The 21,321-nt window shown below is 54.5% G+C and overlaps 1 protein-coding gene across 1 annotated transcript; it reads right to left on the reverse strand.

Moving 5' to 3' along the window:
• Positions 1–907: 907 nt before the first annotated feature.
• LOC135292956 (uncharacterized) lies at positions 908–4,522 on the reverse strand. Its single transcript, XM_064406988.1, has 10 exons — positions 3,836–4,522; positions 3,471–3,535; positions 3,036–3,368; positions 2,702–2,850; positions 2,297–2,444; positions 1,904–2,088; positions 1,684–1,821; positions 1,289–1,403; positions 980–1,117; positions 908–922 (listed from the first exon to the last, which is right to left on the reverse strand). The coding sequence occupies exons 1-10, from the start codon at positions 3,951–3,953 to the stop codon at positions 908–910; spliced, it is 1,404 nt and encodes a 467-aa protein (XP_064263058.1). The 5' UTR covers positions 3,954–4,522.
• Positions 4,523–21,321: the final 16,799 nt, after the last annotated feature.

A 21,321-nucleotide genomic window follows, 5' to 3' on the forward strand; every position in this document is an offset into this window, starting at 1 on the left:
CAGCGCCGCCGGTTCTTAAAGCTGTTCTTACCAAGACCTCGGCAAAGGCCAACAGCTTCTCTGTCTCCACCAGCTCTTTGAGATCCCACCTCTGCAGGAACCCGCCGCACAATGCAGCGTTTCCTGAGAGGCCTGGAGAGCAGCAGAGACCCAGAGATAGCCCCACAGCCCAGGACACAGGACTCACATCCCTGTGCCACAGCCTGGAGGAGGCTGCAGCTCGGGATGTGAGCAGGGCAGCCGGCAGCCCAGCCCCCTGCCAGGGGGACACTAGCAGCCCACGAGTCCTGACCTCTGCCACACGCTGATTCTCATCATGGCAGTGGAAGAAGAGTGCAGGAAGGCTCTGGCACACCACTGACTTAAGAGGCTTTTTTCCCTCCTCTGCTACCAAATCCATCACCTTGAAGAAGAGGTCAAGGGAAAGCAACTGCACGTGGCTGTTGTCCTGAATGAAAGAAAAAACCTCAGCGCCATCTACTCCAGGCCCACCTGAAGAGTACAAAAAACCACAGTGCACAAAGTTTCTGGGCAGCACCCAGTGCCCCAGGCTGGGGATACAAAGCCTTACGTGGTCGAAGAGCAGCAGGAGAGCCTCAGCCAGCTTCGGGGCAGTGGTGCTGGATACCAGCATGTCTCTGCTCTTGAGCAAATTAGTGAACACAGAGAGCGTCATGCCGACCAGCTCTCCGTCTGCATCACCCAGCAGCTCCAGAAGGCTTGGAGACAGAGTGCCCATTCTCCTGGCCTGTGTGGAACACAAGGCTGTGCTGGGAAGCCATGGATGGCTGCACCGCCAACAGCGCCCGGGCACTGCGACCCCACCCTGCTGCTGCAGGGCCCACAGGCCAAAGGCCTGCCCCAAAGCAGTGGGGCCGGTGAGGCAGGAGAGCTGGGAGCAGCTGCCTCAGCTGCTGAAGCCCTGCCAGCCCATGGGGCTGCTTTCCCCAGCGCAGCTTCAGCCGCTGCCCCTTCTCACCATCGAGGGATCCTTGCTGAGCACCACGAGGCCTCTGAGTGCCAGGCGACGCCTCTCCCTGCACTCATTCCTCAGGTGCCTTGACATGATCTCCAGGATGCTGTCAGCACATTCCCTCAAGTCCAGGCACTCGAGGACCTGAAAGGCACAGGGCAGTGACAGGGCACCCAGCCAGCAGCAGCCCAGAACCGCACAGGGCTGGGCCAGGCAGCAGCACAGGGCACGGGCACCGTCCCAGGCAGCTGCGGCTACGAGAGGGCAGAGAGCTGGGAGGCAGCTCAGCCAGGCAGCGCTGGCCTTCAGGCTCACCTCCACAAGGAACGCTAGGCCGGGCAGATCCCAGCGTGGCTCCTCCCTGCTGAGCAGCCCAAGCAGGCGAAGAGCAATCCCAGAACACAAGGAGAGGGAGCCACGGCGCATCTCTCTGGAAGGGGAAAAAAGACACCAAGAGCCTGAGGTGGGGGGACCAAACCTCTGCCAGGACTGACTCACGGAGGTCTGGTCTTTGCCCAGCATCCCTGGAGAGGATGTGAGTGCTGTGGGAGGTGGCCCCTTCGGGGCACCCTCCTCTCCCAGCCTTTTCCAGTCTCCTTGGCCATCCCTCGGTGACAAGGCCCTCTGGCCCATGACCACAGGGACTGTGTGGGGCACCCGGGCACAGGGCACAAATGCTGGGGGCAGTGTGGAGGAGAAGGGGGTCTCACCTGGCCAGCAGACCCACAGCATAGTGCTGGGTGTGAGCACACAGCAGCGTGTCCCAGCCACACTTACGCTCCATATCCATCACCTCCTGGTCACACTCCAGTCGGCAGAGCAGAGCCTTCATGGCCTGCACTGCAAACCTGTGTGCAGAGCAAAGCCCAGGTCACACTGGGAGCACTGGCACTGGCCACAAGGGCATGGGAAGGACAGGAGGACTGGGACCTGTTGGGCTTGCTGGGAAGGTGGTGTTCCTCCTGGCACGCTCTCCAGAAGTTTTCAACTTCCTCTGGTGGCATCTGCTGGGTGGTGATGACAACATGGAAGAGCAGAGCCACAAACAGGCGGGAGGAATGAAGGATCATGGCCTCCTGGCATTTAGGCACAATGACCCAGATCACCAGAGTTGCCTGCAGAAGAAGCAGCCCAAGACAGCGCTCAGTGCCCTGGTGTCCATGGGGCAGGGCCCAAGGGCAGATGCAGGGGGAGCAGTGGGCCTGGTGTCCCCTGAGTCTGCCCCTAGCCCAAGTTTCATCCCAGCGACTGAGGCAGGGAGAGGATGGAGAGCTGCTGGAGAGGCAACCGGGTGGCAAGCAAAGGCCAGTTCCAGAAACTCACAGCCAGGGCAAAAACGTCCTTGTTGTCCCCATCGGAGGTGCATGTGCTGTGCACAGGCCAATGCTCCATCACACAGAGCAGTGTTGCCAGCACCTTCTCCATTGCTGGTCCTGATGTGCCTATGGCTCTCCACATCATTGCAGCAGCTCTGTAGGATCAGAGCTCTGTGTCAGAGGCATCTCAGTCACAGTACCATGCCCTGTGCAGCTGTGGGGGCACAGGTGACTGAGCCCCGGTGCCCTGAGGGGCAGGGAGGGAGCATTGGCAGCAGGCTGGGCAAACAGAGGGGCCCGAGGGTCCTGGAGCTCTCTGCCTGTCTGGCAGAGCCCATTGGACAGGCTGTGATGGGCCACGGGCCCTAAAGGCTGGTGAGCCCTGAGCTCTCAAGGCACGTGGGCCCCGTACCTGTCACACGTTGGGGCACAGTGCAGGAGGGTCAGCGCCACGTCTGCAGGGTGTTCCTCAGCCAGCCTCACAATGTCGCTGTGCAGCCTGGCATCCACAGTGACGTGGGACATGAGACTCTGGTGGATGTTCTTCACCATGGCTGGCACCTGGAGGAGGCATGGGGAAGACCTGGAGCGCTGTGTATGGGAGCAACTTCCCCAGGTTCCCCCCAAGAAGTGCCTCCCTTCCCGTCACAATCTACTGGCCTCAAAGGCTGAGGGGGCCCAGTGACCGAGGCTTGAGGGGACACACGGCCCTGGGAGGCCTCCAGTCCTAGCCCCAGGCTGCTTACCTGCTGCTGATAAGGAACAGCACTCTCCAGGAAAAAATCCACAGTGGAAGCACAAATCTCAGGGGGAGTGGGCATGGCTCCAGTATTTTTCAAGGCCTCAGTCTCTTCATTGTCAGTGTTTGTTATGACTGCATCCTCAGTCCCTGATGTGGGAAGATCCTGTGCCCACGTTTCAGTCCCTGAGGTGTCCAAGTCTTGTGAGAGCCCAGCCAAGTCTGGGCTGACATCAGGCTCTGCCTGGAGCTGGGTCAGCCCCGAGTCAGGCTCAGCTGGGCCCTCAGCTGCTGTGGTGTTGGTCTCTCTACGCCGAATGCGCGGGAATTTTCGGAACATCTGCCAAAGAATAAAGGACAGGGAAGCCAGGGATGCTCCAAGCGTAGTGCTCAGCTGAGCAGGTACAGCAGGCCCAGCCCAGGTGGGCATAGCTGCAGGTACCTGCGCTGTTCTGCGGAAGCGGCCATGGCTGGATTGCTGCTCTTGTGTGCGCTCCACGGCTGCATCTGGCAAAGAGCGAGCACAGCCAGAGCTGAGGGGCTGCGGGAGAGGCCGGAGAACACAGCCCAGCCCTGTGCTCCCCAGGCAGGGACAGCCCCGGGATGCCCCAGGGGGATGGAGCACGGCCACTGCGGGGTGTCTGCCTGGGCCCTCTTCCGTCCTCTCCATGGGCATGGCCCCAGGGGATGGGGACGGGACGGGACGGGACGGGACGGGACGGGACGGGACGGGACGGGATGGGATGGGACGGAATGGGGCCAGGCTGGCTGCAGGCTCCAGTCCTATGGCCCAGCTCTGCCACTCACCCTCCTGCAGTGTCTGGATCTGCTCTGGCTCTTCAAGTTGCTCTCCTGCAGCAGCTCCAGGGCCTTTCTTATTTTTCCCCCGGAAGCATTTGAACAGGCTGAAAAATCTGCCTGCCATTCCACCTTCCAGCCTTGAAGGCACCTTCTAGAGAGATGCCTCAGGATATTGCCAAGTCAGCAATTTCAGTTGTGCCTTGAAGATTTCTGAGACAGAGAGGTCTCAGGATAGCTGCAGGACAGCAAGTCCTGCACTCTAGTCTTGGGAGCTCCTGCCACAATGACAGGAGATTCCTGGTAAATGACTCAGGTCAGCAAGTCCCACAGTCTGGCTTCGAGGTCAGCTTCAGGAACAACACCTCAGAAAAGCTCCGGGTCAGGCAGGAACGAGTGCGCTGTGCGGGGGCTCCTCACAGCACCGCTCTGCCCCGTCCTGTCCCGTCGCCTGCTCTGAGCGCTGTGGAGTGTTCTTGTCACTGCCAGCTCCTATGTCACCACGTGTCACAAAGGACACACTCCTCCATTCCATGCCACAGTGACCATGCTGCAGCGTGTCACAAAGGGCCCTTGCACACACTGACACCTGCCCTGGGGCCGCCCCCAGCCCACCCAAAGTAGCCCTGGTTGGCAGGAATCCCTGGCCCCAAGTGTCTAAGGCAGCCCGACAGGATCTTTAGGAAGGGCTCAGCCCATCAGCAAACGTTGCCCTGCTCTGCGGGCTCAGGGCAGCAGAAGGAGCCCCCAGGGCTGCCGAGGCAGCCGCGCTGGCAAGGGCATGAGGCCTTCCACGGAAGCTGGCATGGCCTCCTTGGGACATGTCCCGGCTGCTGGCCATCCTAAACCCGCGGCTGTGACAGGCACAGGGAATGTGTGGGCCAGGGCACCAATGCTGCTCTGAGCCCTGGGGCCCGGGCAGCGCTGACATCAGCAGCTGTGGCAGAGTCCCCGCCCAAGCAGAGCTGCCACCCCCCGAGCCCTGGCAGCGCTGCTGCCCCTCTCCTGCCCCAGAGACCTGTGCCCCGGGGGGCTTCTGTGCCACAGGGAGCCAAAGCCCACGTGTACTGGGGGCTGTGCTCCTCCCTGCAGGGGCTGTTGGCAGCAGCACCCGGAGCACTGCTGCAACACCTGGTGTCTGTGAGAAGGCAGAGGCTGTTAGTCAGTCCTGAAATGATTTGCTCATGGAAGGGATTGGCAGTAGCACCACAACACCATCAGCTGCTGAGTTTCCCTGGACAATTGGATTGTTCAGGGACACTGTCGTGTTTCATTGTGATCTTCTGTCAGTTCTTCTGGGAAAAACACTGGCCCAGTCTGTGATGTTCAGTGCTCCATTTGCTGTGTGTCTGTCTATGTCTTAGCTGATGCAAAGCAAATATTTCCTCCAGACCCAAAGAGCTGTGCCTGAAAATTCACAGAGCTACATCCATTTCTGATTTTTTTAAAAAGTTTTCCAGAGCCCGCTGATCATTTTCAAGGTTTTCAGAGAACCACAGAATAATGAGGTTTTAAGACATGTCTAGGATCATCAAGTCCAACCTATGCCCCAACACTTCAATTAGACTATAGCACCAAATGCCATATTCCACCTTTTTTAAAACACATTCAAAGATTCTGATTCCATCACCTCCCTGGGAAGAACATTCCAGTACTTTATTATTCTTTTGGTGAAAATTTTTTTCCTAATATCCAACCTATACCTTCCCTGACGTATCTTGAGACTGTGTCCTCTTGTTCTGTCAGTCACTGCCCGGTGGAAGAGACCGACCCCCACCTGTCTACAACCTCCCTTCAGGAAGTTGTAGAGAGCAATAGGGTCACCTCTAAGCCTCCGTTTCTCCAGGCTAAACAACCCCAGTTCCTTCAAACATTCCTCATAGGGCTTGTGTTCCAAGCCCCTCACCAGCCTCGTTGCTCTCCTCTGAACGTGCTCAAGCATCTCAACATCCTTCCTAAACTGAGGGGCCCAGAACTGGACACAGTACTCAAGGTGCGGTCTCACCAGCGCCGAGTACAGGGCAACAATGACCTCCCTGCTCCTGCTGGCCACACAATTCCTACTGCAGGCCGGGATGCCATTGGCCTTCTTGGCCACCAAGGCACATTGCTGGCTCATATTCAACCGGCTGTCAACCAGCACCCCCAGGTCCCTTTCCACCTGAACACTGTCCAGCCACACTGTCCCCAGCTTGTTACATTGTAGGGGATTTTTGTGGCCAAAACGTAGAACTCGGCACTTGGACTTATTAAACTTCATGCTGCTGGACTCTGCCCATCCATCCAACGGATCCAAGTCTCTCTGCAGAGCCCTCCTTCCTTCCAGGAGATCAACACAAGCTCCCAGCTTAGTGTCAGCTGCAAATTTACTAATGAAGGACTCGATGCCCTCATCCATGTCGTCTATAAAAATATGAAATAGAACTGGTCCCAGCACAGAGCCCTGAGGGACAGCACTGGTGACTGGCCGCCAGCTGGATGCAGCACCGTTCACCATCACTCTCTGGGCCCAGCCATCCAGCCAGTTCCTAACCCAGCCAAGAGTGCTCCCGCCCAAGCCGTGGGCTGCCAGCTTCTCCAGGAGTGTGCTGTGGGAGACAGTATCAAAGGCCTTGCTGAAGTCTAAATAGACAACATGCACAGCCTTTCCTGCGTCCACCAGGCAGGTCACCTGGTCACAGAAGGAGACCAGGCTGGTCACACGTGGCCTACCCTTTGTAACCCCTGCTGACTGGCTCTGATACCCTGGCCATGCTGTAAGTGCTGTGTGATAGCACTCAGCGTGAACTGTTCCATCATCTTACCTGTTACTGAGGTCAGGCTAACTGGCCTGTAATTGCCAGGATCCTCCTTCCTACCTTTTTTGTAAGCAGGTGTCCCATTGGCCAGCTTCCAATCATCTGGAACCTCGCCAGTGAGCCACGACTCTGGATAAATGATGGAGAGCGGCTTCGCAAGCTCATCTTCCAGCTCCCTCATCACCCTGGCATGGATCCCATCTGGCCCCATTGATTAATGAATATCCAAGTGTCCCATCAGTTCTCTGGCTGCCTCTTCTTGGATAACAAGAGGACCATTCTGCTCCCTGGCACCACCTACCAACCCCTGAGGACAAGCTGTCTTACCACCACAGACTGAGGCGAAGAAGGCATTAAGCATTTCTGCCTTTTCCTCATCTTTAGTCACTAGGTTGCCTGCCTCATTCAATAAGGAACAGAGGTCGGATATACCCTTCCTTTTACCATTAATATATTTGCAAAAACTTTTTTTATTCTTTTTAACAGAAGTTGCCAAGTTAAGTTCAAACTGAGCTCTGGCCACCCTATTTTTTTTCCTACATGCACTAGCAGCTCCCTTAAATACTTCCTGAGAAATCAGCCCCTCCTTTAAAAGACGATACATCTTTTTTTTTATTTCTAAGTTCCTTCAAAACCTTGTTGCTCATCCAGACTGGACATTTGCCTCGTCGACTCATCTTTCAGCACACAGGGACAGTTCTCTCCCTATGCCCTAGGGCACATGCTGCAGAAGTTCTGCTGTTACATTCTTTTGCATTTCCTGAAAGTGACCCGCAATGACCAGTCGATCAAAGCCCTGGGAAAACTTGAACTCCTGTGTGAAGCCAGGCAAAACATTTAAGCCATGAAGTGCCAAGTACGGTCCCTGGTGTCATACCCTGTTCCCTGTAATTGTGCTGATGCCATTTAAAAGGGGTTGCCAATGAAAACAACCTTTTAACAGTTCTGTAATTTCTGCCTTAGCATTCAAATCCTTGACCAGAAAAATCCCATGTTAAATACTAAAGCTGTCATTTTCACCCTGCATTTTAGAGTCTCTGAACAGTTGCACAAGGTTTTTAGTTTTAAACACTACAGAAAAAGTCCCTGGTGCTCAGCTATAACTTTTACATTGGTACATACTCCTGATGATTATTTTAGGCAGGAGCAGCAAACCCAAGAATGAGGCAAACAGGCTCATTCCTGTGTTCTCATGTCCTGCACAGCACTGACTGGGAATTCAAGATTGCATTCAGGAGCCTCAGGGTGCTCAGGAAGGCACAAAAACTTTGGGATGCTGAAATGGACCAGCCTGGGGCCTGTGCCTGGGCTGCACATCTGGATGCTCCAACAAAGGCTGAATGGACAGAGCATGGCCCACTGGAGACTCCCATTCCAAGTCCTGTGAGCTACACAATTCAGCTGTAACCAGCTGAGTTTTTCATGTCAGCTTGAAATCCAGGAGAGGAAAAGGCAAACATGGAAAAGTGTTCTTCCAGTTCTAGTGACAGCTGTGCCTGCATAGCACCTGTGCCCATGGCAGGGTGGTGGGAACTGGATGATCCTTACGATACTTTGCAACACAAACTGCTCTGGCATTCTCCAAGCTGAGAAGAAAACTCGAATTTTCCTCATGTTGTCAATTGCTGAGCAAACGTGACAGCATCAAAGGAGGCATTGGACTCTAATTTGTCCTTCCATTGCCACCATTCGAACTGCTCAATCCCTATTGTCACTGCAGACCCTGGAATTGGTGGAAGTTCCTGGCTAAGCATTAGACAGTCCAAAGAGAGCAAAAGAAGCACTGACAGAGCCAGAGGAGCTCTTTCTTAGTAAAGAAAACCACATGTTTAGACTGAAAGAGCCTATATTTAGAAGTTCTTGCCAGCACCTTCCAGGACTCTCTGCTGTGCACACTGCGCTTTTCTTGCCCGCGCCCAACAGGCTTTGGAACGCAGAGCACAAGCTGGCTGGCTCTGCCACCAGCACACCCCAAACACGGGCGGAGGAAGAAGCAGCAGGGGCTGTTTTGTGACCATGGCCAAGAGAGACTGGGAGGGTGCCCTCCCTCTGCTCTCACCTGGTTGGCTTTCTGCCTGGGGCTGAGCCTGGGGCTGCCATTCCTCACTTGTGGGGACCAGAACCACAGCCGGGATCCCGGCACTACCTGGCAGCGCTCCAGGCACCGGCACGGTCGCGTGTCCGAGTCTCGGGCACCATGCTGCTGCTTCATTTGCTCTCAGGCACACCCAAAGCTCCCTGTTGAGCCTGGATGGTCTCTGGTTCTGCCCTCCTCCTCATCCTGTGCAGGCATGGAGCACTGCTGTGCTTTCAGGAAGCTGTTCTTGAAAACTGCCAGCATTCCAAGCTCCTTTGCCCTCCATGGATGCTTGCCATGGAATCCCTCACAGCTGGGTTCAGAGCATCCTCAGGCTGGCTCTTCCAAAATCCAGGGGCTCCAGGATGCTCAGCAAGATCTGTAACTGCACAGGGTTGTGGAACTGCACCTTCAGCACAGGGACCGTGCCAGCCTGACCTGCCCTCGTTCCTCTGGGTCTGTGCACAAAACACGGCGTGGCAGAGAACGGCAGCAGGGGCCTGTGTGTCCCAGGGCCCCGGATTTGTTCTGCTGCAGCTCCACAGGGATGCAGGCAAAGTGAAGAAGCCAAACTGTTTAGTAATAGAAGGCGAAGCAAAGGAATGAGCTGGGTGGGGAAAAGGGGAAGGGCAGGATCTGAGGACTAGAGGGAAAGAGCCGTGAAAAGGGAGGGAGAGTGGAGGGAAAAAGAAGGGATGGGCAGAGTCTGAGGGCTGGAGGGAGGGAGCTATCTATAAGCAGGGAGAGGGCTGAAGCCATGCAAGTTTCCCACAGGCTTAGCTGTGCCAATCATCAGCAGTGCCTGGAGCTCCAGCTGGTCTCTTCTGGTCTCAAGGCACTCTCATCTTCCATGGCATTTGCAGGTCTTCAACAAACACTGGTTCTTCTGAGCCAGTTCTGTAACTCTCCAACTGAATATCTGTTTAACAACTATGTTTTTCTGGGAAGGGCTGTCATCTCTCCTCAGGGCTTGAAGGGCTGCAAGGGAGAGGAACAGAGCCACAGTCAGAGCCTGGATCTGTGGGAATCCTAGGAGACCATCCTGCCAGGGCCATCCCACCCAGCTCTGGCCATGGCCACAAGAGAGGGGGTGTCAACTGGATCAGCTGGCCATGAATCTGCCCCCCCCCCCCGCCCCCCCCATCCCTGAAATCTCTCTGTGCTCTGCCCACGCCACCCCTCATCCACACAGGGAGCGAGGCCGCCACAGCCGGGACAGGGATGGCAGCTCCCTGCCCAGGCACTGCAGCTCTCCCTGCCAGCCCCGCTGTCAGCCCGCTGCCCTCACTCACCACTGCAGATCATCAGGAGCTCTCCTGGCTGCCCCCTCAGGAGCCGCCCGGCCATCCCTGTGAACACAGAGCCTGTCACGGCGGCAGCGGCACAGCTCCCTGCCAGCGGCGCTGCCAGCGCTGCGGCCACACGCCCTGCTGGCCCGGCAGGGCTCAGCCCGGGCCCTTGCCGCACGCTGCCGCCCAAGGGCACGGCTGCCAGAGGGCGGCAGCAGCGCCCGGGCCAGGCGGGGCTCCACGGCGCCGGGCCCGGATGGCGCTGCCGGGGCAGCGAGCGGGGCTGGGGCCGAGCTGCGGCGGGCCGGGGAGGGAGCCCGGCCTCGGGGCTCACCCATGAACCTGATGGCCGCCTCTCGCAGGGGCTCCTGGGGGCTCTCCAGGTAGCGCAGGGCCCGGCGCAGCTGCTCGGCCGCTCGGCTCGTGTCCTCTGCCAGCTGCAGAGAGCGGCAGCAGGGAAGGCTTGGCGCGGGCTCAGCCCCTGTGGCGGGCACTCCCTGCGCCCAGCCCCGGCCTCCCCTGCCCGCACAGCCCTGAGGCGCGGCCAACAGCCGCTGGCGCCGGGCTCCGCAGGGGGCAGAGGGCCGGCTGCTGCCCGGGGAGCCGCGGGGCCGCCCCGCAGCCCCGCCGCGCCGGGGCTCCATGGGCACCCGGCTCGGGCCCACAGCAGCCTGGAGAAGAGCCCGCGCTGCCTCTGGGTGCAGAAGCGGGCGGGGGCACAGCTGCCAGCCCCGCACATTGAGCACCAAGCTCAGGGGATTTCTCCAGACTGAGGATGGGGATTCTCGGTCGTCCTTACCAAGACCTCGGCAAAGGCCAACAGCTTCTCTGTCTCCACCAGCTCTTTGAGATCCCACCTCTGCAGGAACCCGCCGCACAATGCAGCGTTTCCTGAGAGGCCTGGAGAGCAGCAGAGACCCAGAGATAGCCCCACAGCCCAGGACACAGGACTCACATCCCTGTGCCACAGCCTGGAGGAGGCTGCAGCTCGGGATGTGAGCAGGGCAGCCGGCAGCCCAGCCCCCTGCCAGGGGGACACTAGCAGCCCACGAGTCCTGACCTCTGCCACACGCTGATTCTCATCATGGCAGTGGAAGAAGAGTGCAGGAAGGCTCTGGCACACCACTGACTTAAGAGGCTTTTTTCCCTCCTCTGCTACCAAATCCATCACCTTGAAGAAGAGGTCAAGGGAAAGCAACTGCACGTGGCTGTTGTCCTGAATGAAAGAAAAAACCTCAGCGCCATCTACTCCAGGCCCACCTGAAGAGTACAAAAAACCACAGTGCACAAAGTTTCTGGGCAGCACCCAGTGCCCCAGGCTGGGGATACAAAGCCTTACGTGGTCGAAGAGCAGCAGGAGAGCCTCAGCCAGCTTCGGGGCAGTGGTGCTGGATACCAGCATGTCTCTGCTCTTGAGCAAATTAGTGAACACAGAGAGCGTCATGCCGACCAGCTCTCCGTCTGCATCACCCAGCAGCTCCAGAAGGCTTGGAGACAGAGTGCCCATTCTCCTGGCCTGTGTGGAACACAAGGCTGTGCTGGGAAGCCATGGACGGCTGCACCGCCAACAGCGCCCGGGCACTGCGACCCCACCCTGCTGCTGCAGGGCCCACAGGCCAAAGGCCTGCCCCAAAGCAGTGGGGCCGGTGAGGCAGGAGAGCTGGGAGCAGCTGCCTCAGCTGCTGAAGCCCTGCCAGCCCATGGGGCTGCTTTCCCCAGCGCAGCTTCAGCCGCTGCCCCTTCTCACCATCGAGGGATCCTTGCTGAGCACCATGAGGCCTCTGAGTGCCAGGCGACGCCTCTCCCTGCACTCATTCCTCAGGTGCCTTGACATGATCTCCAGGATGCTGTCAGCACATTCCCTCAAGTCCAGGCACTCGAGGACCTGAAAGGCACAGGGCAGTGACAGGGCACCCAGCCAGCAGCAGCCCAGAACCGCACAGGGCTGGGCCAGGCAGCAGCACAGGGCACGGGCACCGTCCCAGGCAGCTGCGGCTACGAGAGGGCAGAGAGCTGGGAGGCAGCTCAGCCAGGCAGCGCTGGCCTTCAGGCTCACCTCCACAAGGAACGCTAGGCCGGGCAGATCCCAGCGTGGCTCCTCCCTGCTGAGCAGCCCAAGCAGGCGAAGAGCAATCCCAGAACACAAGGAGAGGGAGCCACGGCGCATCTCTCTGGAAGGGGAAAAAAGACACCAAGAGCCTGAGGTGGGGGGACCAAACCTCTGCCAGGACTGACTCACGGAGGTCTGGTCTTTGCCCAGCATCCCTGGAGAGGATGTGAGCGCTGTGGGAGGTGGCCCCTTCGGGGCACCCTCCTCTCCCAGCCTTTTCCAGTCTCCTTGGCCGTCCCTCGGTGACAAGGCCCTCTGGCCCATGACCACAGGGACTGTGTGGGGCACCCGGGCACAGGGCACAAATGCTGGGGGCAGTGTGGAGGAGAAGGGGGTCTCACCTGGCCAGCAGACCCACGGCATAGTGCTGGGTGTGAGCACACAGCAGCGTGTCCCAGCTACACTTACGCTCCATATCCATCACCTCCTGGTCACACTCCAGTCGGCAGGGCAGAGCCTTCATGGCCTGCACTGCAAACCTGTGTGCAGAGCAAAGCCCAGGTCACACTGGGAGCACTGGTACTGGCCACAAGGGCATGGGAAGGACAGGAGGACTGGGACCTGTTGGGCTTGCTGGGAAGGTGGTGTTCCTCCTGGCACGCTCTCCAGAAGTTTTCAACTTCCTCTGGTGGCATCTGCTGGGTGGTGCTGACAACGTGGAAGAGCAGAGCCACAAACAGGCGGGAGGAATGAAGGATCATGGCCTCCTGGCATTTAGGCACAATGACCCAGATCACCAGAGTTGCCTGCAGAAGAAGCAGCCCAAGACAGCGCTCAGTGCCCTGGTGTCCATGGGGCAGGGCCCAAGGGCAGATGCAGGGGGAGCAGTGGGCCTGGTGTCCCCTGAGCCCTAGCTCAGGTTTCAGCCCAGCGACTGAGGCAGGGAGAGGATGGAGAGCTGCTGGAGAGGCAACCGGGTGGCAAGCAAAGGCCAGTTCCAGAAACTCACAGCCAGGGCAAAAACGTCCTTGTTGTCCCCATCGGAGGTGCATGTGCTGTGCACAGGCCAATGCTCCATCACACAGAGCAGTGTTGCCAGCACCTTCTCCATTGCTGGTCCTGATGTGCCTATGGCTCTCCACATCATTGCAGCAGCTCTGTAGGATCAGAGCTCTGTGTCAGAGGCATCTCAGTCACAGTACCATGCCCTGTGCAGCTGTGGGGGCACAGGTGACTGAGCCCCGGTGCCCTGAGGGGCAGGGAGGGAGCATTGGCAGCAGGCTGGGCAAAGAGAGGGGCCCCAGGGTCCTGGAGCTCTCTGCCTGTCTGGCAGAGCCCATTGGACAGGCTGTGATGGGCCACGGGCCCTAAAGGCTGGTGAGCCCTGAGCTCTCAAGGCACGTGGGCCCCGTACCTGTCACACGTTGGGGCACAGTGCAGGAGGGTCAGCGCCACGTCTGCAGGGTGTTCCTCAGCCAGCCTCACAATGTCGCTGTGCAGCCTGGCATCCACAGTGACGTGGGACATGAGACTCTGGTGGATGTTCTTCACCATGGCTGGCACCTGGAGGAGGCATGGGGAAGACCTGGAGCGCTGTGTATGGGAGCAACTTCCCCAGGTTCCCCCCAAGAAGTGCCTCCCTTCCCACCACACTCTGCTCGCCTCAAAGGCTGAGGGGGCCCAGTGACCGAGGCTTGAGGGGACACACGGCCCTGGGAGGCGTCCAGTCCTAGCCCCAGGCTGCTTACCTGCTGCTGAGTGCAAACAGCACTCTCCAGGAAAAAATCCACAGTGGAAGCACAAATCTCAGGGGGAGTGGGCATGGCTCCAGTATTTTTCAAGGCCTCAATCTCTTCATTGTCAGTGTTTGTTATGACTGCATCCTCAGTCCGTGATGTGGGAAGATCCTGTGCCCACGTTTCAGTCCCTGAGGTGTCCAGAGGAGAGATGACAGCCCTTCCCAGGCATACATGTTAGTTCAACAGATAGTCAGTGGGAGAGCTGCAGAACTGGCTCAGAAGAACCAGTGTTTGTTGAAGACCTGCAAATGCCATGGAAGATGAGAGTGCCTTGAGACCAGAAGAGACCAGCTGGAGCTCCAGGCACTGCTGATGATTGGCACAGCTAAGCCTGTGGGAAACTTGCATGGCTTCAGCCCTCTCCCTGCTTATAGATAGCTCCCTCCCTCCAGCCCTCAGACTCTGCCCATCCCTTCTTTTTCCCTCCACTCTCCCTCCCTTTTCACGGCTCTTTCCCTCTAGTCCTCAGATCCTGCCCTTCCCCTTTTCCCCACCCAGCTCATTCCTTTGCTTCGCCTTCTATTACTAAACAGTTTGGCTTCTTCACTTTGCCTGCATCCCTGTGGAGCTGAAGCAGAACAAATCCGGGGCCCTGGGACACACAGGCCCCTGCTGCCATTCTCTGCCACGCCGTGTTTTGTGCACAGACCCAGAGGAACGAGGGCAGGTCAGGCTGGCACGGTCCCTGTGCTGAAGGTGCAGTTCCACAACACTGTGCAGGTACAGATCCTGCTGAGCACACGGAAGGCCAGCAGTGGCACAAGGAGTCTGTGTGTCAGGAGTGAAGTCGTGTCTAAGGCCCTGCCATATTTGATCCACTGTTCTGCACGTCAGCAAGATAATGAAGAACAGACACTGAAGGAAACCTTATGGATGAACTGGTGGGAATGTGACCCTTGAGAGAAACAATGGATTGGTCAATTGATGCGAAGTTAACCTGTGAAAGAGGAACAGCACACAGTGGAGCTGTGGTTGGCATGGAGGTGGTATCAGAAGCCATTGCGGCCTCATCTGATGCACTGGCCAAGCGTGAGATGACGTCCTAAGTGGAAAAACTGCAGAGGAGGAGATGTCAGGCCTGGTTCTGGTGTGGAGGGAGGAAAAGGACAAAATGCACGCCCTGTTGATGCAGGGGATGCCCTGAAAGTGGGTGGCCTGCCTGCCCCTCCCACTGCAGCACCATGCTGAGATCCCCTGAGAGGAGCCCAGTGCTCCTTGCTCCTCTCTGCTGACACGTGAGCCTTTGTCTGGTTTCGGGGTGGCCCTGGCTGTGTGAGGGGGGCTACGTGGGCACGAGACAGCCGGTCCTGTCCCTCTGGGTCCCAGCAGTGCCTGGCAGCTGTCCTGCATCCACGTCAGGATGCTGGCCAAGAGAGGCCCTGGAAGCTGAGGCACAGGTCAGGGCCCATGGTGTTCCCTCAGGATACAGCAGTCCCGAGGGGTCTCCCTAATTCAAAGAAATCTGCAGACAAATGCACTGTCCACCAAAAGCCCTTTTATTGAGCTGACAGGAGGGCAGGGGTCTGCACCCCACCAAAATGCTTCTCTACCATGTATAAATTTCAGTGGGTTGATGTAGGAATTGTGTGAAAAATACCATCCATCTTTACCCTGCTGAGGTGATTGCATAGGCAGCGGGTTAGAAATACATTCTGTCAGATTCCTGTACTTGAAGCTGATGTCCAGGCGCTGGCCAGAGCGGTCTCCATACCCTAAAGCAGCATTTCTTCCTCATGGCTTCCCTGCACAGGGCTCATTCCCTACTTGCCCTTCTTTCTTCTGCTAGAATGTGTGGAATGTGTCTAAAGCTTTTTTCAAGTCCCTCTCCTGTCAAGTTAGGCCCCCCAGGTTTTTCTTATGCTAACTGGTGCTAAGTACTTCCCTGTGTCTGTGCTAAGTACTTGTTTGCTTATGTGAATTGCTTGTGCTTGTGTCAAACAAAGGCCTTGTTTCATCCTCCCTTTCTCTTTATTCTGATGCAAATTCTTTTGCAAGATTCCCTCCACAGTCCACAGGACATATGTACTGTTATGCTGCTCTTTTAATTTTCTACCACATCCATAGCTTCATGATTGGTTTAGAGGAGGGTTCATTTTTTAAAAAATTAGAACTGTTTTGCTGAGGAAGCTAAAAATCTGAGGAGCTGTTGGTGATTGCAGATTTGTCCATCACAAGAAGACATCTGACTCATGATGTTCTCTGTCTTTCTCTATTTTGGTTATGATTTAGATAATTTCTTTGATAGCAATTTGAGTGTCCATAAGGCTCTGTGAGATGCATTTTTGACTTCTGCCACTTGCCATTCTATATTAGGCTGGTACAGCATTTGTTTTAGTACATCAATGTTCCTTCCAGTTTGGAATTTGGGTGCTTCATGATACACATCGTACGCATTCTGCATAATCTGAAGAGAAGTTATTGTGTGGTGCAGCTGAAGTCGCATCCACTTTTGGTTGTGAATTACAAATAGAGAAGGTAGTACCATTAGCAGTTTCATTAAATGAATCTGTTGTCATAGTTTTGCAAGCAGATCTCACACAGGCCAAAATTGGAATTACACAGTATCTTGTTGCATTCTTAATGGTTAATGCCAAAGCCTGCAGGGTTCTGTTCATTCTATGTGAAACTGACCAATTCCCACCAAGTGTGGAAGTCTTTTTCAAACTCCTTTGTGGTTTCATTTTTAGGCATGATTTAGTTAATTCTCTTGGCAATTTCCCCAGCTCTCCTTTTTCTAAGTTTTCCTGAGATTACAGACCGTAGCCACAGCTGACCTGGTCTACATTGAAATGCTAAAGAAATGTTACCCTGTAGTTTCCCCATAAAGCCAACGACTGCTGGAAACAATCCTGCTGTGTATTGTTGGCCAGGGTGGTTAATAGATTAGCTGCCAGGCTTTGGGTTTGGGCAAGTGTTAGCAGGGCTGATCTGAGAGGAGTTTGTGTCTGTCCAATATAAAAACTCACAGTGCTTCATTTATTAAGACTTCTTGATCAATAGAATTTCATATTCCCAGTTCAGACCCAAACCATCCCCTTAAGCCTTTTTTAGACCTATGATTTGGTGTCTGGGAATGCATCCATGACTCCCAGCCTTTTAGGCTTTGCTGTATGAACGGGTAGTATTGCTGTTTACTTTTGGATCTATTAGCCTGTATTTTTACCTCCAGCATTTTCAGAGAGTACCTTGGATTTAGAAGCAACAATTGTTCATTTATTTTTCTTACCACAGAGTGAAAGACTATATTATTTCACACATGGGTCCCGTGCTATGCCATTGTTTGCTCATGTAAAGTTGTTTGTTTTAATTTTAAATGCCTATTGTGTGACCCGTTCTGTTTCGCTTCTTGTCGAGTACCCAAGGCATGGTAACAGGTTTCTTCAGATGCATTGCCTGCCTTTAGGCAAGCGTTTCAGAAACCTTCAGAAACCTTACACTGGCCCCTGGTAGTATTACAAAAAACACTTACTTTACTAAATTTCCCAGTACAAATGGCTGAGTATTCTGAGTACCTCAGCCCACAAGAGGATGTAGTTGTGCTGTCAGGATTCCATTCATATCTGGGTTGCCATCACACGGTCATGACATTGGGCATGATATACCCTAACAGGATGATTGTGCTTCTGGCTTCCCCTCCAACTTGATTGGTTATTATTTCTGATGGCCTGGAATAAGCCAAGAATGAAATTCAATTCTCAGAAGCAGATGCTCTGTGAGACCTGTTCCATGTACTAAGCATACCAGCAGGACAATTTATTATTCTAGTGGCACAAGAGCTGCCTGCTGGAAACAATATTTGTTGGGTCGCATCCCTGGCAGGCTCAATTCCTGTATCTCTGTGTGATGATGGTCCTCCCACCCCACCTGTGCACTGCAGAAGAAGGGAACTATCTTGTGCTAGGTTATAGTCTCCCATTTTAATTTGCATAGCACAAAAATCCTGATAGGAATCACATGAAAATGGATTCACACGCTGCTTGTTAGAAAGGTCACGGATGCGCATGGTCGCTGTAGTAATCTCGTCTAAAAGAGGTTTGTGAGTTTCAAATTCACACGCCATAGAGGTCCTGCTTTCAGGTGGGACAAGAAAGGCCAGCATGGAGTCAGGTTTTCCTCAATCTTCAACTGCTTGGTCATTAATCCTTAAAATGGTGTAAAGTGTTTTTACCTTATTATTCCCTTTTAGCCAATTAGGTCCCAAATATTTTTGAATGTTCCATCTAGCAGGATCTCGCAGGCCAAGGAGATCATGATGGTAGTGACAGTCACCTACTGTGGCTTGGATTCTGATCAGAAATATCGGGAAGACAATGATGGTGTGAAGCGCATTTTGCTTTCTTCTGTTCTTTCTGAGGTCCACTTGTGGACTCCTCTTGCCTTTTGCAGAAGTCTTTTAATTCTGGAACAGTGTAGCCAAGAGGTGATCGCTTCAAGCTTTAAAGGCTGTATAAGTGATTAAAAGTACCAAATAGAGTCCTTTCCATTTTGGGATAAGAGGCTTTCCCCCAGAGGATTTGACATATACCTCGTCCCCAGGCTGGATTTGTGGAGAGGAGCATCCTCTTGCTCCTCTGCTCAGAATGTGTTGATTTATTTGATGCAGTGTCCTGGTTTAGGGCAAGTTTGGGAGATAACCCCCAAAGGGGCTTCTCTACAATAGCAGATTCAATTGCCCCTCACCCCTCCAACCGGTTCGGGAGAAAATATCTCCTTGGAGAAAAGTGGAAAGAAACCTGTTTATTAAACAATAGAAACCAAACAATATTAAACAATAAAACTTCTCACTGATCCAAGGAAAGCAAACTCAGAACAGTCCCCTCCCCTGGTTGCAGCTCAGCTCACTCAGTCTCTGATCAGTCTCTGGTGCTGGAAACGCCGCGGCCCAGGCCTGGCCAGGGGGGCCACAGGTGGAGCTGCCGGTGCTCTTCTGGGTGTTCAGTGCAGAGCAGGCTTGAACAGGTCCAAGAAAAAAGGAAAAAATCACAATTCGGAGAACTTCTTTGCCTCAGCTAGCTAAAACTAACTAAAAGCAAGAAAAAGGGAAAAAAGGAGCTCTGTCCGGCTGTCTGTCCATCCACAGACAACACAGTCCAGGAGCAGGAATGTGGAGGAGTGAGAGCAGTCTGAAAACAAACTGCGCGCTTCTTCCCTCCCCTCCTCACTGTCTGGAAGAGAGTCTTAAAGGTGTAAAACTTAATATTCAGTATAAACACAACAAGACGATTGGGGATAAAAGCATCATATAGTCAACCCAGGACATTCCACCCCTTATCCCCATATCGTCACCTTACTACTAAAACTAATATATATATTCTAACTCTACAAACACATACATTATACATCTAATATACAGCTATACACAGACAATGGTGGCAACATTCAGCAAACAGTGATATTTATACATGGTTCTCACCCAACAATCAGATCTCCCTGAGGTACACATCGTGTTCTTCCATCTTCTTGCATTATCCACCATGTGCAACCTGGTCCCTGAGCAAAAACAACCCCGCAAATGGGTTTGTCTGTACTCGAGGCAGGATTGATCCAAACTGTCTTCCCTAACAAACCCCTGACATGTACCACTGGGACTTTGTCTCCATCTACACTGTGCAAAGGCTCAGATTGGGCAGGGCCCACTCGGTTAGTAGAGCCTCGGGTATGAACTAACCAGGTGGCCTTTGCCAGATGCTGCTCCAAATTTTTGAAAGATCCCCCACCTAAGGCTTTTAAGGTGGTTTTTAGCAGCCCATTGTACCTTTCTACTTTTCCCGCAGCTGGTGCATGGTAGGGGATATGGTACACCCACTCAATGCCATGTTCTCTGGCCCAGGTGCTGAAAAGGCTGTTCTTGAAATGAGTCCCGTTGTCTGACTCAGTCCTCTCAGGGGTACCATGTCTCCACAGGACTTGCTTTTCAAGGCCCAGGATGGTGTTACGGGCAGTAGCATGAGGCACAGGATAGGTCTCCAACCATCCCGCGGTGGCCTCTACCATTGTGAGCACGTAGTGCTTGCCTTGGCGTGTCTGGGGCAGTGTGATGTAGTCAATCTGCCAGGCCTCCCCATACTTGTACTTGGACCACCGCCCACCATACCATAGGGGTTTCACCCTCTTGGCCTGTTTGATGGCAGCAACGTCTCACAGTCGTGGATAACCTGAGAAATACTGTCCATGGTTAAATCCACCCCTCGGTCTCGTGCCCACTTATAGGTGACATCTCTACCCTGATGACCTGAGGCATCATGGGCCCATCGAGCTAGGAATAACTCTCCCTTGTGCTCCCAATCTAGGTCTATCTTGGACACCCCTATCTTTGCAGCCTGGTCTACCTGCTCATTGTTTTTGTGCTCCTCATTAGCTCTACTCTTGGGGACATGGGCATCTACATGGTGGACCTTCACAGGTAGCCTCCCTACCCTGGTAGCGATGTCTTTCCACTCTTCAACAGCCCAAACTGGTTTTCCTCTACGCTGCCAATTAGCCTCTTTCCACCTCTCCAGCCATCCTCACAGAGCGTTGGCTACCATCCATGAATCAGTGTAGAGGTAGAGCTTTGGCCACCTCTCTCTTTCAGCAATGTCCAAGGCCAGTTGAACAGCTTTGAGTTCAGCAAGTTGGCTTGATCCACCTTCTCCTTCAGTGGCCTCTGCGACCTGTCGTGTGGGGCTCCATACGGCTGCTTTCCACTTCCGATTCATTCCTACCATGCGACAGGAACCATCAGTAAAAAGAGCATATTGTGTTTCTTCCGCTAGCAGTTGGTTATATGGAGGAGCTTCTTCAGCACGTGTCACTTCTTGTTCCTCTTCATCAGTGAGACTGAAGTTTTCACCTTCTGGCCAGTTTGTAATTATTTCCAGAATCCCAGGGCGATTCAGCTTTCCAATACGGGCGCGCTGTGTTATGAGAGCAATCCACTTACTCCGTGTAGCACTGGTGGCATGGTGGGTAGAGGGAACCTTTGCTTTGAACATCCACCCCAGTACTGGTAGTCGGGGTGCCAGGAGGAGTTGTGCTTCAGTGCCTATTACCTCTGAGGCAGCTTGGACTCCTTCATAGGCTGCTAAAATTTCCTTCTCTGTTGGAGTATAGTTGGCTTCAGACCCTCTTTAGCTTTGACTCCAAAATCCCAGTGGTCGGCCTCGAGTCTCCCCAGGCACCTTCTGCCACAGGCTCCAGGACAAACCATGCTTCCTGGCTACAGAGTAGAGCACATTCTTCACATCTGGTCCTGTCCTGACTGGGCCAAGGGCTACTGCATGAGCGATCTCCTGCTTAATCTGGATGAAGGCTTGTTGCTGTTCAGGGCCCCAGTGGAAAGTGTTCTTCTTACAGGTGACTAGATAGAGAGGGCTCACGATCTGACTGTACTCAGGAATGTGCATTCTCCAAAAACCAATGGTGCCTAGGAAAGCTTGTGTTTCCTTCTTGTTGGATGGTGGAGACATTGCTGTTATCTTGTTGATGACATCAGTGGGAATC

The sequence above is a fragment of the Passer domesticus genome, unplaced genomic scaffold (genome assembly GCF_036417665.1).
Source record: "Passer domesticus isolate bPasDom1 unplaced genomic scaffold, bPasDom1.hap1 HAP1_SCAFFOLD_60, whole genome shotgun sequence".
NCBI lineage: Eukaryota > Metazoa > Chordata > Aves > Passeriformes > Passeridae > Passer > Passer domesticus.

Excerpts from the sequence above, each read along its gene's own strand:
- LOC135292956 (XM_064406988.1), bottom strand. The coding sequence starts at position 3,953 with ATGGCAGGCAGATTTTTCAGCCTGTTCAAATGCTTCCGGGGGAAAAAT. Across the intron at positions 2,089-2,296 it reads AGGACGTTTTTGCCCTGGCT|GCAACTCTGGTGATCTGGGT; the intron begins GTGAGTTTCTGG and ends CTTCTTCTGCAG. Across the intron at positions 1,822-1,903 it reads CTTCCCAGCAAGCCCAACAG|GTTTGCAGTGCAGGCCATGA; the intron begins GTCCCAGTCCTC and ends CTCTGCACACAG.